This window comes from Apiospora aurea, assembly GCF_038362705.1.
Source record: "Apiospora aurea strain CBS 24483 chromosome Unknown utg000008l_segment0_segment0, whole genome shotgun sequence".
Taxonomy (NCBI): domain Eukaryota; kingdom Fungi; phylum Ascomycota; class Sordariomycetes; order Amphisphaeriales; family Apiosporaceae; genus Apiospora; species Apiospora aurea.
In genome coordinates, this window is record NW_027117395.1 from 4,489,130 (window position 1) to 4,505,055 (window position 15,926).

A 15,926-nucleotide genomic window follows, 5' to 3' on the forward strand; every position below is an offset into this window, starting at 1 on the left:
ATCACTGTGGTCCTGACACACTAACGCGACCATCTGGAGACCCATTGATCCAATCCATTTTCCACCTTGCCATTGAGTGGGGGTGATTGACCTGGTCCTGTACATCCACGGCCAGGTTCACGCTGAGGATATACATTTGCGGATTAACCTTTTCATGCATCGCATTGGCTTGGCCCTTTCTGGCTCTGCCGTTGTAGGAGACAGACAAAAGCCCAGTTTTTTTTTCGCCCCATTCCGCCAGCTCTTCTTCTTCTTCGTGCCGGTGGCTGGCCTTTTTTTTTTTTTTTTTTCTTTTTGGTCTACGTTTGGGTACTCTGGCCGCCTTTTCTGAGTGGAAGATGGAGGGGCAGGTCCAGCGAACCTGCCATGGGGCCCTTGGCCCCGTACTGCCCGTACTGCCCGTACTGCCCGGAGCTCTATCGTGTCGATACAAGGCACTTACCAAGCACTTGCAAGCCGATTCCCTGTCGAATGGAACTTCTTCGGCAGCTACGGTTCCCAAGCTCCCCTCAATATGACGCACTTTGTATCCATGAATAGCCACCTAGCTCCCATCAACAGTTTTTTTTCCTGCTCTCCGTTTACAATCATTGATGTATTCTCCCCCTTCGTTGCCTTTCGTCAGGCCCAAGTACCTTGGCGGACTCGCTTGCTACCTAGCCAACAACACATACGTATCACCCAGCCCGCCACCCGCATAAGTCGGCCATACAAGTAGGCGTAAAGCACGAAGGGTCCATCCACCCTTACCGCTTCACATACATACATCGTTGAAACAGCTAGAATGTTGCTGAAAGAAGCCAAGTTGAGCTGGCCGTCCTCGACAGCCCGACTAGCAAAGCGGCGATCGGCGGACTCGGTGCTAATGGCCAGGAACGTAAGATCCAAGGTGAAAACGCATCTGCCAATCTCTGCACTTGACTTGCCTAGATAAGATGCATATGATGCATGTATACTTGCGGGCAACCTTATAACATAGTGCATCCGTAGCAGTAGCAGCGAGTACAAGTAGAGCATCGGTAGATTGGCGCATAGCAAGGATCACTCCCAGCCAATCAATCGTACACAGGTTCCGTTGCTCACTTAGCAACGCCCTTGGTTACATCCTGTCTCATGAAGCCGTTCCAGTGGCAGAATGCCCTCTCTTCATGAGTGCATCGAACCGAAAAGCTACCTCCGGCGGCGATAAATGTTCCCTCTGTGTTGTTTCCGAATTTTCTCTGCATCGTGCTAGTCAGCCTGGCCTACTTCTGCTGTGTACACACGGAGGACGGGGCGCCGGTCCAGCGTAGCACGTAGGCCTAACGCCGATATGAGTGAATCCCGTAGAAGTTTTTCAATGTTGCGAGTCAAGGAGCGGTGGAGAGCTAGCCAGAGACACGTTGGGACAACAAGATCATCTTTGGTCTTGGCTGTAACCCGGCCGAATCCGCTGGGACACGTTTCGATGGGGACTTGCCTCAGTCCGCCCTTTCATATTATTGGCGTGGCTAAATTGGCCTGCGATGCGGGTCGTGTGAATTCTGCCCGAAAAGCCCGTCAGTCTCGGAGTTTACGCCGCGTCAAGCATGGGTCCTATATCAGTGTCCAAGTATGTAAAGAAAGCCATTGCTCCCCGGGCTCTTCTGCTACCAAGCAAGTTACTCGACGGCGCAATGTTTGTTGCTTTGTCCCTGTTTTACTGTTTTCACGACCCTGAGGTCAAGTTCTATAACTTGAGAACGACAACTAAGCCATCTAAGGTCTGGAAAGTTCAGGGTGTGTGCATTTCATCTCGATGAGCGCGAGCGATGTTGTTCGGTATGCGCCGAATCTCTGAGAGTGGCAAAGTCCTAACCAATCACGGGAGAGGGGCTATGACTTATCGGGCTGTCTTAAGTAACGATCTCGAAAGCCACTCGAGGTAAGTATCTGTGGGCACTACATGACATGTGCCTAAGCACTCGAATATATATTCCCCAGAATATCCGAGTATCTTCTCGGTGACTCTTTGTCGATGAACCCTTGGGACTTCGGCCTGTGTATTAGCAAGTGACCCTCCGCACAGCAATAACTTCGTACAGTTCCCATACTCCGTCGAGATTCTTTTCCAACATTACTTATATGTGCATTGCCCATCCTTAGTGTCCAAGCAAATCTTCAATGTGCCCTTCTTGGGTATGCGTACGGAGTGTTCTCTGCAGCATCGAACCCGAGCAGCTGTGCTCCGCGCACCGTTAAATTGGGACGACACTTTCTTCCCATAGAATGTGGCTACAGGACTAAGACTCAATGGTGAGTCTCGCATAGAGATGAGAACCCGGTGATCTCCATATGACCGCAAGTCCAAGGAGTAAGTTATCTCCGTGAAGTTGCTGAATATTGACCTATTGAGTTGTTAGATATCTCAGGGGCTGGGGAGCTTGCTGGCATCGATATTCTGGGCTTGTGCATGTCTCATATGATGGACAGTCAAGGATTTGAACTATAACCAGTTTATGTCATTTCCACTTACAGTTGCCCATATCCAGTCACCACGGGTCCTGTTGCGCCTCCTCGTTTTCATGACATTCTGTGCGAGTCATGTGTTGCTGCGATTAGCTACTGGGTCTGAGGTTGCCATGCAGTGTTTGCTTTGTCTTCAACTAGAACCAGAATCTGTCCAGCTTGACTGGATGGCCTTTCCTACCCTCTCCAGTCGTGCGGCTGCCCGCCTGGCTTCCAATGCCGACTCAGAGGCAGGAGCGATCACGGTGCTCAGCAGCATAGGGGCCTCATCAACCTCGCCATCATTCGGGGTTTCCGATGACTGCCCAGTCTGATTAAAGCCATCAGGGTTCATCCCAACGTAGGCAGACATCTCCTGGAGAGCATCGTGTTGAGCAGTGTCGGTTTCTATGAAAGAATGGATGAGAAAGGGGCCGTTGCTGGCGTGCTCGACTATGACGCGTTGGGGGCTTCCTAACCCAAGCCGCATCGCCGACTCGTGCACCAACAGGGCAGAATGTGTCAAGGTCGACAGTGCCTGGACTTGCTGCTGTGTTCGAGCTGATGAAATGAGAGGTGTTCTCGTGCGATCCGCGAGATGCACTGCCAGGCTGGGATGTTGTGAGGGCAGGTTGGCCATTGTAAAGGAACAGGGCTTGCGGGCGGAACCGATACCGACAAGCGCAGGATGTATGTACGATGGAAGGGCTCGCAACTCAGACTTGTCGACGAAGGAACGGGAGAAAGAAGGAACGAAAGATCATCCGGCAATACCGCGTTTTCCCACCATATGCTTTTACTGCCTCTGCCAAGGGAATGCGCCAAAAAACCAAATGTATCGGACGTGTGACCTACAACATTGAAAGAGGTGGAGATGGCGTGCTGTGTGATGTCGGTGCCAGGTGTTTCCAACTGCGTGACGGTAACAGGTGCAGAGGTCAGTTGCAGCCTTTTGTTACCTGCAAATGGCCATGGATGGGATGCACGATGACGCCCGTACCGGACGTGTAACGGTGCAGGTAGCACCGGCTGCTCAGCTGCTACAGCACGTTTAGGCTTTACCCCACAGAGTTATGGCTTGACACAGCTGACCGACTCCAGTTGCACTGCTCTGCTGCATTGCTTCTCTAGCAGTCTAGCTGCCCCCTTAGCTCACTCTACGTACTTCCCAAGGTTAAAACGGCATCTCGTTCAGAGCCTAATTACCATTGAGCAGTTTCCTTGGCGTTTAACTCTGAATCGCTCGCCCATCAATCGCTTCGACTGTCAAGTAAATCAACGTCGCTCGGCTTGGCTAGAGGGAGATCTTCGAGTTGATGCATCCAAGTGGGACGACGGTTAAACGCCGTAGCCCCCGGCCCAAGCTGTGGTCCCGCGAATAGCAGGCACCCTTACCCATAGCAATCGATATTTTGATGTATCGCAATAATCGCTGATCCTCACAGCCAAGGCCATTTTGGGGGCGACCTGGTCGCAACCGCCATACGAGATACCTCCACGAGAGGCAGCAACTCTGTCTGTATACATGCGACATACGGAGGAGCATGGGACTATTTATTACCTATGTCCTGCCCGAAAACGTCACTCCTGAAAAGACTTTGTGTGCACTAGCCATTGAATGACACGACAAGAGACAAGGACCGACACGACAAGGGAACGACAGCACGCTACCACGATGAGCGGTGGAGCTGCCTCTGCCATACCGGGGCACCGTCCGCCTCGGCGCGCTCGCCCAACTGTGCGAACAGTACGTTCTTGCTTTTCCTCAGTCGCATCTTTGACATTTATCGCCCGATATGCTGCCGCTTTGACATTTTCCCTTCGCGTCGTGTCTTGTCTCGACCATCTTGTTCCGTGAGACTGACTCGCAATGGCGCCGCCCCGACAGAAACTACGGAACGGCACCTGGATCATCCCCGGCACAGGCGAACGATCGCGGCGGCAGTTCACGCTACGGGATATCAGCCTGGACGGCCCCGGCGACGACGATGAGCGAATGCGACCGATCCTCCAGCAGCCCACGGTCCACGAGAAAATACAGGCTGTCTTCCACAACCTCTGCTTGGGCATCTATTGGTTTTGGTCATGGCTGAAGTCGCCAAAGGGCCGTGGCACGCTCAAGTGCTCCGTAGCCTACCTGCTGGCTAGCATGGGCACTTTCTTGCCACCCTTTGCGAGGTTCCTCGGACCCTTAGACGGCAAACACATCGTCGCCACGATCACGGTCTATTTCCACCCTGCGAGGACCGTCGGGTCGCAGATCGAGGCTGTAGCCATTGCCATCGTCGCAGTCATGTATGCGCTGCTCGTCGGTATTATGTCCATGGCTACATCAGTACTGGTGGGCTCGGTGTGGGAACAAGTGACGCTGTCCTATGTTTCGATATTGGTCGTCTTCATCGGAGGCGGCATGGGCTTCATTGGTTGGGTGAAGCAGAAGCTGAACAATCCTCTGGTTGGCGTTGGCGCCAGTATAGCATCCATTGGTATCATCACCATCATCACCAAGGAGAACTCAGTCCACAGCGGTGTATTCACCAATCACAAGATTATACAGTCGCTGAAAATTTTGTTGATGGCTACAACAGGCTCAACAGCTGTCAACCTACTACTGTGGCCGACGCTTGCGAGAAACGGCCTTCGGAGCACCATGCGCACTGCCTCTGTTTCTCTTGGCGACATGCTATCTGTGATCACCAAGGGCTTTTTGAGTGGTGCCGAAGAAGACTTGAGCTGTGAGGCATTTACTAAAGCCTCGGCCGAGTATAGATCTACACTGACGGCCATGAACAAGAACTTGAGAGAGTCGAAATACGAATACTACTTACTGGGCCAAGAGCGCATCTACCAACATGACAAGGAGATTGTGAGAGCTATGGAGCGACTGGCACAGTCTCTTGGGGGGCTCAGGAGTGCGGCTAATACCCAATTCGAGCTTCTGAAGGAGATGTCCACCAGCTCCACAAACAACAGGCCCTTGTCTTCAAGCAGCAATATTCTGTCGCCTACATCTGCTCGGCCCACGTCAGCTCATCTCAGAAGCGGCACGAACTTTGCAGTCTTATCAGCCATCGATGAATCTCCAGATGAGAGGAGCGAGTTGGATCCGCCAACGCCATTCTCAGAGCATCCACCAGGCACGCCAACATCACTTGCTTCTAGCATAGTCCGTACGCCTTCGGGCATCTTCGAGATCTTCATTCAACGGCTCGGCCCTTCTATGAAATCTTTGGTTCACACCTTGGCGGAGATATTGCGAGAGCCGCCCTTTGGCCCACCCGGCAGCCCTATCTGCATCAATGAGAACTTCAAACATAGTGTACAAGATGCTCTGATGCTATTCAACTCTCATCGTGCCAAGGCACTGGAAGAAATCTACAGGAATATCGAGATGGAGAGAGCCAGGCCTGAAAACGTGCAAGCCGACTATGAGGAGGTAGCGGCTGCTTGTGGGCATTTCTCTTTCAGTCTTCTAAGTCTGGGCGACGAAATCGAGAAATATTTGGATGCACTTGAGGATCTCAAGTTCGTTACAGAAACTCATCGCAGAAGTTGGGATTTCCTCAAGCTATGGCGTTGTATAGGCTCCCGGCGATCCAAGTCGGCTGGGGATGACGCAGAACGGCAACCGCTCGTCAAGCCGATCAAGAAACTTCGCCGATCTGCTTTACCAAAGGGTATCCCGGATAAGATCATGCAGAGACGCGACTCTTTCAGCTGGGATGCGGCACCTCAAGCAAGCACCAGTCTCCGATGGACATCACAAAAGACTCTGCAGTTCTTTCGTTTCCTCTCCAGGGATGATAGTAAGTACATCTGATGACGATGCTCACCTCTCCCAAATCGGTAGCTAACAACGCTTTCTAGTCAAATTCGGTCTCAAAGTCGGCATTGGCGCTGCCCTCTATGCCATGTTTGCCTTCATCCCGCAGACACGTCCAATATACCAGCACTGGCGTGGTGAATGGGGTCTGCTCTCCTTCATGATCGTCTGCAGTATGACCGTAGGCGCCTCGAACACCACCGGTCTCTCAAGATTCACGGGTACAGTTATGGGCGCCGTGTTCGTGTTGATCAACTGGTGGATCTCAGGCGGCGAGCCCATTTCGCTTGCGTTGCTCGGATGGCTCGTGTCGTTTGGTACCTTTTACATAATGGTAGACCGCGGCAACGGACCCTTCGGCCGCTTCATCCTCCTCAGTTATAACGTCTCGTCTCTTTACGCCTACTCGCTCACCCAGAAAGTCGACGACGATGACGATGATGAGGGAGGAGTCGACCCCATAATCCAGCAGATCGCCTTCCACAGAGTTGTTGCTGTATCCATGGGTATCCTCTGGGGTCTGATCATCTGTCGCCTGATTTGGCCCATCTCTGCCCGGCGGAAGTTCAAGGAGGGTCTTTCCGTGTTATACCTACAAATGGGTCTTATTTGGAAGCGCGGTCCCCTCGCCATGCTCCTCCGCAACGACGCCGCCGCCGAGTCGTACATGAAGATGGGCGAACAAGCCGCGATGCAGCGCTACGCGACACAGCTGCAGACGCTCTGCGCTGCGGCGCTCAATGAGTACGAGCTGCGCGGACCCTTCCCCGCTGACGCCTACCGCCGTATCCTGGTCTCGACGCAGCGCCTGCTCGACGCCTTCCACGCCATGAGCCTCGTCACCATGAAGCACGGCCGCCTCAGCGAGGGCGAAAAGGCTTTGTTGTACCACACGGCCGAGGAGCGCGCGCAGCTCTGTTCCCGTATCTGTCACGTGTTTCAGGTCCTCGCCAGCAGCGTCATGCTCGAGTACCCGCTCACGGACGCGATCCCCAGCGTCGCGGGCACGCGCGATAAGCTGCTGGGCAAGATCTTTCGGTTCCGCAAGGAGACTGCACATCAACTGCATCAACCGCAGGAAGATGTTAACGGCGACGGCGGCGAGGACGACCACAATCGCAAGCAGCAGCAGAATGGGGAGATCCAGAGGAGCTTCACAATGGACCAGCAGAACCGGTTGGCGAGCAAAAAGGCGAAGCTGAGCGGGGTCACGGTCGAGGAGCCCGACTACGCGCTCTTGTATGCGTATGCCCTAGTTACGGGCCAGGTGGCTAAAGAGCTCGAAGTCGTCGAGAAGGAGGTCGAGGCCCTGTTTGGAAGATTGGACGAAGATGCGCTGCTGTTGCAGTAATTTGTGGGAGTGGTGGTGGTTTGGTTGCAGATAAAACCACCCACCCAGGCCTTTCTTACACATACATATCATGACCTACTATTATTATCACTACCCACGACTGCTACTGCTACCACCGAATATTACTATTAATGATAAGCACAAGTAAAGCTTGGCTACCTAATAGGCGGCTACTCTGCCCTTTGGGTGGGCACACGTTACACACGGATAAGGTCTAACGAACAGTCTTGCGAATACACTCGAGCAGGATGGATCAGTGTTGAGACTCGACCACTTCTTAGTATAAATGCGTTGGTTGTTAGACTAGATCTTTATACTGCAAATAAAATTCCGGAAGAACACTTCTAAGTCTAGAAAACGATTTCCTTTACTGGCTTGGTGCTGTGATTTAAGTTTAACACGATACCTGGATTGTTTCTCGTGGCAGATAACCGTTAAGAACTAACAGCTTAGCTATATATAGGCAAGCCAGTTGCTTAAGCAAGCATAACATTTTGGGACAAGTCTTACCCTGGACAAAAACCGAAACAATATATCTATCACTTTATAGCTAGGCTGGAAGACAGCGAATCAAGACTGGAGGGAAAAAATGTTGATTTCCTCATCGAAAAGCTCTCCTTATATACACACAAAGCTGACCCAGATCCCCGGAACACCAGGGGGAAGAAGAAATGGCTTTCCCGTAAAAAATACCCTTTAGATGAATACCCAGAGGCTGCTCTTTCTCTCTCTCTGCCTTCGCCTTGCTCGAGTGCCCGATTTAGTTCTTTGCCATATCTTTTACATCTATTTTCTCCCACTTTCTTCTCTCCATCTTGTAGCAATCCGCCGCTGTCGGCATTTGCAAGAAGCAGCTTACTACTCATCGTAGCCCCTTTTCTCGACACCAATCATGCCCTGGCTCTGCCCCCTCCGGCGCCGTCCCCAGACCTCCTTGATCCACTCGCTGAGCGTGAATCCCCAATGGCAAGCGACGAGGACGCCCGAGAGGACATTAATGACCTTGACGGCGAAGCTCAGGAACCCGTCGCGCGTCTCCTCAACCGTCAGCAGGATGGGCTCGATGTCGTACTTGAAGAAGATACCCGGCACGTTGAATTCGGAGATCTCGTGGCTCTGCTCCGTCACGGCGTACTGGTTGGTGAAGATGGTGCTCGACGCCGCGTGCGCGTGCCCGACCGTGTACACGGTCGGCACCACCGACATGAAGTACTGGAACTTGTGGAAGTTGGCCGAGGCCTGGTTCACGGTGCGGTCGAGCGGGTTGACGAGGGACGGGAAGTAGGGCCCGAAGGAGAACTCGTTGATGATGTGGGAGAAGTTGAATTCTGCAAGAAGTAGCGATTTCGAGTCAGCAAATCCAGTGTTGTCTTTTGGGGCCCCATTCAGGGGCGTGTCTTGGTGTTACCCAGAGGAAGGGAAGGAACTTGGGAACTACTTACGGCTGTGATCCAAATGTTCCCCGAATTCCATGTAACCGTGACCGCGGGCCGTGATGTGGAAATCGCCCTGGACCTTGTTCAGGTCCAGACTGCCCCAGATACGACAGCTGTCGGGCGAGCTCCCCCAGAGCCGTGGCGTCTTGCCCCAGCGGGCCTTCTTCTTGCCGAGGGCGACGATGTCGTGGACGTGCTCCTCGCCGAAACCTTCCTCGTCGTGCCAGCCGGCGCCCGTAACGGCCTTGCCGTGGCTGTCGAGGCCGAGCTTGTGGACGCCCTTGCTGTCGACCCACTGGTCCCACCTGGTCGGATCCTCCTGAAGGCGCGAGGCGGCGAGGATGCGGTCGCCGGCAGCGTCCTGGACGTTGACGTGCAGGTCCTTGCACTGCATCTTGAGGATGATGTCGAGGTTGACCTGCATGCTATGCCCGACGCTCTTCTCGACGGCGAAGGTGTGGTTCTCGGTTCCGCGCCACCACCGGCCGAGCTCCGACCATAGCAGGACCAGCGAGATAACGTACATGACGACGGACCACTTGCCTCCGCCTGACGTCCGAGTTACGTATTGTGGTTTCGATTTGGCTAAGCGCAGGAGGATGTTCCTTGTCAGCCTTCTGTTCTTCTGGGGGGAAAGTGGAGAGTCGAATGACCTCCTATGGGTGGGCTGGATACGTACGGAAAGCGTCGAATGCCTTGACGAAGCTGCCGGGTTCGGGCTCGTCGTCGAAGCCGCCATGTTTCTCGTAGCCGTTCATCATGATGGCGCTAGCGGTTAGAGACACCGCCGACTGCCCATGTGATTCTCGTCAGGCCGATGCAAGTAGCGCAATGGGTTCGCTATCGGAAATTCGGTCGTCTCGTCGGAGGTTCTGGAAAGGGACCTTGTCGCAAAGGGTCCGGGTTGTCGCAAATCGTGCCGAAGACAGGCAGACAACTGCAAGCAGCCGAGGTAGTAGAGGTGGGCACGCGAGACTACCTCATTAGATTATCGCATGGGCAATTGGGAGCAACGGGCGCAAAGACGAAGAAAAAGAAGGAAAAAAGTCAAAGGCCGGGTCCGTCCAGTATGCTGAAACCTTGCTTCAGGGCGTGTTGTTGTTCAATTGATCGACCTGGGCCGGCGATTAGTCGTCGCTGTCAGCGGGCTAGGGGCTGTGCAGTCGCCATCACTAACAACTACTTTTTAGTCATATTGGGAGAGAGGACAGCTTTCACCAAAGCGCGCCCAGGCCCCATCTTCCGAGCCGCACTGGAATGAACCCCTGTTCAGGGTACCTGGACTGCCCTCTTCCGGTGGGGCCGGGGTACATTGTTAGCGCATCTCGGTATAAGTACTTGATTGAATGCACCCAGTGCACATAGTCAGTACATACAACCACTGTAACCTAACTTGGCCCTACATCACGGTAATCTGGACAGCATTTGCAGCAAAAGTGCATCGCGTTTTGGACTACTTGAGCTACTTACTAAAGTAGAGTGAAAACAATCTGTGCCTATGTAGTGTCATTCTGGTGAAGGGAGTGTTTCCGCGGCCCTATTCCGCCCATCGTACCCTGGCCTGCCTGTTCCTCTGCGACAAAATGGAAAATCTGCGACTGAAAAGGAAAAGCCGCGGCCCATCCCCTATGTCACATATGAAATCGTGAAAGCAGCTAGTAACACACGTCAACTATTTGTTAGGCCCCTTTCCGGCGCGCCGTGTCCAACCACGAAAACAAAAAGAACCCCGAGAACCCCTGAATCAATCAAGTCCTTCTATCGGTCATACCGACTTGTCAGCTTACAAGACAGTCTACTTCTTCGTCGCTGGCTTGTGCTGCTCAGACTGGTACTCCTCGTCAGAAGCATCAAGGATATCATACTCTTCGTCCGTGAGGAATCCATCATCCGACTCGGCAGCCCAGTCCTCGTCGTCGACGCAGTCCTCATACTCATCCTCGTTGTCTTGCGTCGAAGGCGCAAGAGTGCTTGTCTCGGCAGCCGCCTCAATCTCACTCTCCGACTTGGTCATGTGAACACTGCCCGATGGTGACTCATGCTCCAACTTGGGGATGATCATCTGGCTCTTGACCATCTCGGGTACCTTGGAGTCCAGGATGGTCCCCTCCTGTGTCTCGGGCCGCGACGTCTCGACCATAACATCACACCACAGCTTATGGCCAAATTTGACGCCGTCAGCAGTGGTCAGACGCCAGTACGAGATAGCCTGACCAGCGCGGTCCGGGGTTCGCATCAGCACAGTGAATGGGAATTCTTGGCCCGGCTGCAGCTGGTTGTAGCAGACAGTCGATTCGGAAGCCGAAACAAGTTCGTGGATGCCGGCGGGGTGCGTGGGATCGACAGCGCCCATGTAGTCTCCGCCGACAAACTTGACCGAGCATCCCGCAGGCCAGGCTGTTTGGCCTTCGTTCTTGAGAACCCAAGTCTGTTCGAAAGTGGTTTTGGGTGACATGACGGTACCATCCTCAACAGTATCGTGCTTGAAGATGGCAACCAGCTCAGGTTCAGCTGGTTTCTCCTCGACCGGCGCAACTTGCTCTGGCTCGGCTTCCTTCTCCTCTACCTTGACTTCCGGTTCAGTCGGCTTGACGTCCACAACGGTCTGCACGGGGTTAACGGCAATTTCCGAGTTGGGCGAGGGGGCAGTCTCGGTAGATCGGCTGCGCGTCTGCTGGCGACGAGCTCGGTCGCCCATAGAGGGCATTCGCTTGCCGTCCTCGTGCTCACCAGTGGTAGTCACGCTGACATGGCGAACCGGGGTCTTGAACTTGATCAAAGGATGAGTCTTGTTATGCGGGTTGGACGGGCTAGCCTCGCAGCTAGCGCAGAAGTCGGTGTCATCGCATACAGCACACTTGAAGCGGTCACCAGTGATGTACTTCGGACTGCTGCGGGAAGCGGCACAAAGGGGACCGTCACAGCAGATGCCATGGTGAACAGCACGCGAAACATTGCGACGCTCAGAAACCGGCTCGTAAAGCTCAACGAATCGGTGGTTGGGGTGGATGAAGGATGCATTTTGCACACACTCGGAGCAGTAATCCCAGTCAGGGCAGTCCAGGCACTTGTGACGAACTCCGCGAACATACTTGTCGCAACCATCGCAAATGGCGTTGTGCACAACGTTTCGGCCCGCAGCCAGACGAGCTGAGATGAACTGCGAGAATGCAGTACCCTTTACAGCGGCGGAGAAGGCATGCTTTGGGTGGTGACCATGCTGATCCTTGGTAAAACAAGTTTTGCACAAGTCGAAATCCTCGCAAGTATTGCAGTGGAGGAAGTCCTGCTCAGGGAACTCCTGTACACAACAGTTGCACGTGCGGGCAAAAGTAGAACTCCAAGTAGGTGCGGCATGCGTGGTAGGCGCAGCAGACGCAGCAGGTGCCTTTTCAACTTCGCGGATGGGGAGGCTCCAATCACCAATCGAACACTTCTGTGGGATAGTGGTAACAGAAGCACGGCTTGTTTTGGGTGCAATATGAGTGGTGCTGTAAGTGATTTGACCATCCTGGATGGTCCGCTTGATCAGCCAGTGCTGCTCGTCGTAGCATGTTATGCCTTGGTTTACGCAGTCCTGGCAAAGATCGAAGTCTCCATCATCACAGGTAGAGCAGTGGTAATGAGAATCGGGTACAGCCCTGTCGCAGCTGTTGCAGCAGACAGTGAAGGGGCGTCGGAGACGGCTGGACAAAGGAGATAGCTCGTCCAGCTCTGGGACAACAACAGTACGGGGCACAGCGGCGGCGGGCTCAACTACCTCGGTTTTCTCGGCCGTCTCTACCGGTTCTTTGACCTCAGCCTTGGGTGCTTGTCCGATCAAGTTGGCAAAGGCTACCTGAGGATCAACCGAAGTCGACGAAGGGCGGAAATCGATAAGCTCGGCGCCACTCTCATCTCGACGAAGGCTAATCCGAGGCATACCCCGTGCTCGCCACTGCTTGATGAACTCTGGGAACTCATCGGGCACTTGAGGAGCAAGAATGGTTTCCGGGAGAGTGGTCGGGACCGGGATATGCTCAGTGATTTGTGGCGTCACAGGCTGTTCAGGTGTTGAAACAGACTTTGCCTCTACCTCCTGCTTCTGCTCAGGGATAGGCTCCGGCTCCGGCTCCGGCTCCGGCTCCGGCCCATCCTCGATAGTGGCAGCCTTTGGTGACCTGTTTTCCGAGGGCTCGGCTTGGGTCGTGACTCGCAACTTAAGCTTCTGCTTGGCCTTGGCAGCCCGGAAAAGCTGCTTGAACACCGGGATGTTGGTCGGTTCGAGAACAACAAAGGCGGCGGCCGAGTCCGAGTATCGCTCGATAACCGTCTTAGTTCCTGCAGGCACTTGGAGGTAGGCTCGGACCTGTAATGACATGACCGTCAGCATGGCTCCACCGAGATGATGCAGCCGATCTAAGGAGTGATGATGGACATGGGGAAACGTCTCATGCAGTAGCTTACCTTATCGTCCAGGGTGTTGGCGCCTAGATCACGCAAAGGCAGCTTGAAACGACGTGTGTTGCCATCGTAGTTGACCTTGAGAGTGATGAGGGCATCGGGCGCCGCGGTCGACGGAGACGCCATGATTACCGATAACAATTGCTGTCAAACAAAGGGTTAGTAGGTTGATGACGATAATTTGATGGCGGTTTGATGGACTAAAGGTTGCAAGATTGGCAGGTTGAGTGGTGCAGCATGTGGGAAGAAGGTGCGTGGTCGGAAGGGATGGGCAGTGCACGTTTCAGGCAGCGGTATGCCCGGGCGGAAGCGAGGGAGGGAACAGGCTGCGAGAGGCGAGGCGTCATGCAATCGCAATCTAGTTATGTACATACATCGTTACTCAGACACCAATGTCGGGGATGCAGTTATACTCTGGCTCCTTAACAGGGCGGCGGATTGGGGATGATGTTATCGAGGAGAACTCTCGACAGGGCGGGCGAAAGGCGAATGAAGGTTGTAGTAGTAGTCTTATATTGAAATGATGTTTCGACCCGCTCTACCAGGAGCTTCGGAAAGCAAGCTATGTTAGAGATGTATTTATGTATGCATGTATCGTAATGTATGGGGAAGAATGGGGCAGTTGAGAAATGGGCCTCGAATGGAGAAGTTGATAAAGGATGACGGGAGGGAATGATTCGAAGAGGGATCGGTGTGAGGGAGAGAGAACAGGAAGTGTTTACTAGCTCGAGCTCGGGTAGGTCACGAAACTGGATGACCGCCTGGAACAGACGGATGGGGGATGAGGGGTAGGGGTAGGTAGGTCACTCACTGTGTGAGTGCGTGCGTGAGTGCGTGAGTTGACTTACAAGGTGCAATCAGTACATACGGGATATACGTAGGCCCCACCTCACGAATCGGGAGAGTTCTTGTCTGGTGCTGGTAGAGGTCAGGTAGATCGAGGTAGTCCTACACAGCTGGCTCGCTCAAACGGGCTGGACGGGTTTAAATGGACAATGGGCTCTGGCAGGCTGCCGCGCAGGTATCGCAATCGCCCGATGGCTTTAGAGCGAGGAGGGAACAGGTGAGGCGACTTTTTGATTGGAGAGGCAACCGTTCTTTTTAGATGGGCACATATCCACATTTGCGGGGTCGGCGTGAGGCTTGATTGTTAAGGTCCCTGTAGGCTGCTGTGGTTCGGAGCTGCAACATGGCCAAAAGCACTAACATCCAGTCTGGGGAGTCCCCGGCGCCTGGTCTACTGTACGTAGGCTCGCCTCCAGCCCTTCACGCGCGATTCGTCACGGTCGCCGCGGCGATTACCAAACAGTGAGCAACAGCCATGCCAGGTAGCAGCAATTCGCCTGCCAGTGTGGCAGCCACCTGGAAGCCCCAGTGCCCAGCTGAAATGGCATCATCCAGTACACCCGGGAAGGTGCTCGTTTGTTCTATTGAAGTCTAACTATGTAGTCCATCAAACGGGAAAGCGATGCTTTTCTTTTTCGTCTCTGGGGAACTTCTATGCGAATGCGACGGTATGCAGGTAGACGTCATGTAGCCTTTGGAGCCGGCTTGGACTGCGCGCGTACAAAATAGGCGAGAGATCCTCAGGTTGGAGCTTTTGGTCACCTTTGTTGCCGGCAGGCCCAGTAGTACGGCGATGGGGGTTGGAAGAAAAAACGTATTGCATACATACTTAAGCATCTACATTTAACAGCTGTTCCTAATTTTGCTTCCTTGTTCGGTCGTCGGGCTAACCGTCGTAAGCACTTGTAATTCAAGATGCCGGCTGATACTTCGATGTTTATATCGACTTCACCCAGTCAATGGGCGGTGTTGCTTTTGCAGTCTATCTTTCAGCCACTGACCCATCCCGGTCTCAGATATCGCAAATTGCTTCACCGTCTTCCGATCAGCAATAACGTGCACTGAAGAACGCGTATCTGAGGTACCACCGCTTGGGCGAGTTGCTTCATAATCCCGCCGCCTAGCATATATGGCAATGGCAGCCGGGACCTCAGTGGACTCGCACATCAGTGACTACTTACATGTACATATGTTTGTTTTGAGCTTCGGGTCATTACGGATTTGGTGTTTGCACACAGTGAAACATATACTTGCTCATGTAATAGTCCGTCCTTGACATAAAGTCGGTATGTGAGAAGCATGTAGTCTCGCATACGTTCAACACCCTGGGCAAGATTAAGCCGCTTACAAGCAGGGCCTCGTTCACTCTAGAAAATAGATAGCAAGTATCAAATGTATCTAGGTAGGTACGTGTGTATGGGTAGTCTATGGGATGCTGAGCTGGCTATTGATATACCTAATGCATGAACCCAAATAGGGATACCTATCAGATCGGATCTTACGAACCAACCAGATGTATTCAAGAGTGGTTTTGATATACAAGAAGCATCGCATGAATTTC

The 15,926-nt window shown here is 53.4% G+C and overlaps 4 protein-coding genes across 4 annotated transcripts; 1 reads left to right on the top strand and 3 right to left on the bottom strand.

Annotated features, from left to right (window-relative positions):
* Positions 1-2,620: 2,620 nt before the first annotated feature.
* PG986_012855 (uncharacterized protein) lies at positions 2,621-3,106 on the bottom strand (the record flags this gene model as incomplete). Its single annotated transcript, XM_066849077.1, has 1 exon — positions 2,621-3,106. One exon carries the CDS (start codon positions 3,104-3,106, stop codon positions 2,621-2,623), a length of 486 nt encoding a protein of 161 aa, XP_066695773.1.
* A 1,230-nt stretch (positions 3,107-4,336) lies between these two features.
* Positions 4,337-7,640, top strand: PG986_012856 (uncharacterized protein; the record flags this gene model as incomplete). The annotated part of the gene is made up of 2 exons (XM_066849078.1): positions 4,337-6,272; positions 6,334-7,640. 2 exons carry the CDS (start codon positions 4,337-4,339, stop codon positions 7,638-7,640), a joined length of 3,243 nt encoding a protein of 1,080 aa, XP_066695774.1.
* Positions 7,641-8,498: 858 nt separating this feature from the next.
* On the bottom strand, positions 8,499-9,837 carry PG986_012857 (endoplasmic reticulum-Golgi intermediate compartment protein 2; the record flags this gene model as incomplete). The annotated part of the gene is made up of 3 exons (XM_066849079.1): positions 8,499-8,968; positions 9,083-9,661; positions 9,756-9,837. The coding sequence occupies 3 exons, from the start codon at positions 9,835-9,837 to the stop codon at positions 8,499-8,501; spliced, it is 1,131 nt and encodes a 376-aa protein (XP_066695775.1).
* A 1,034-nt stretch (positions 9,838-10,871) lies between these two features.
* On the bottom strand, positions 10,872-13,645 carry PG986_012858 (ZZ type zinc finger domain-containing protein; the record flags this gene model as incomplete). The annotated part of the gene is made up of 2 exons (XM_066849080.1): positions 10,872-13,424; positions 13,523-13,645. 2 exons carry the CDS (start codon positions 13,643-13,645, stop codon positions 10,872-10,874), a joined length of 2,676 nt encoding a protein of 891 aa, XP_066695776.1.
* Between the last annotated feature and the right edge of the window lie 2,281 nt (positions 13,646-15,926).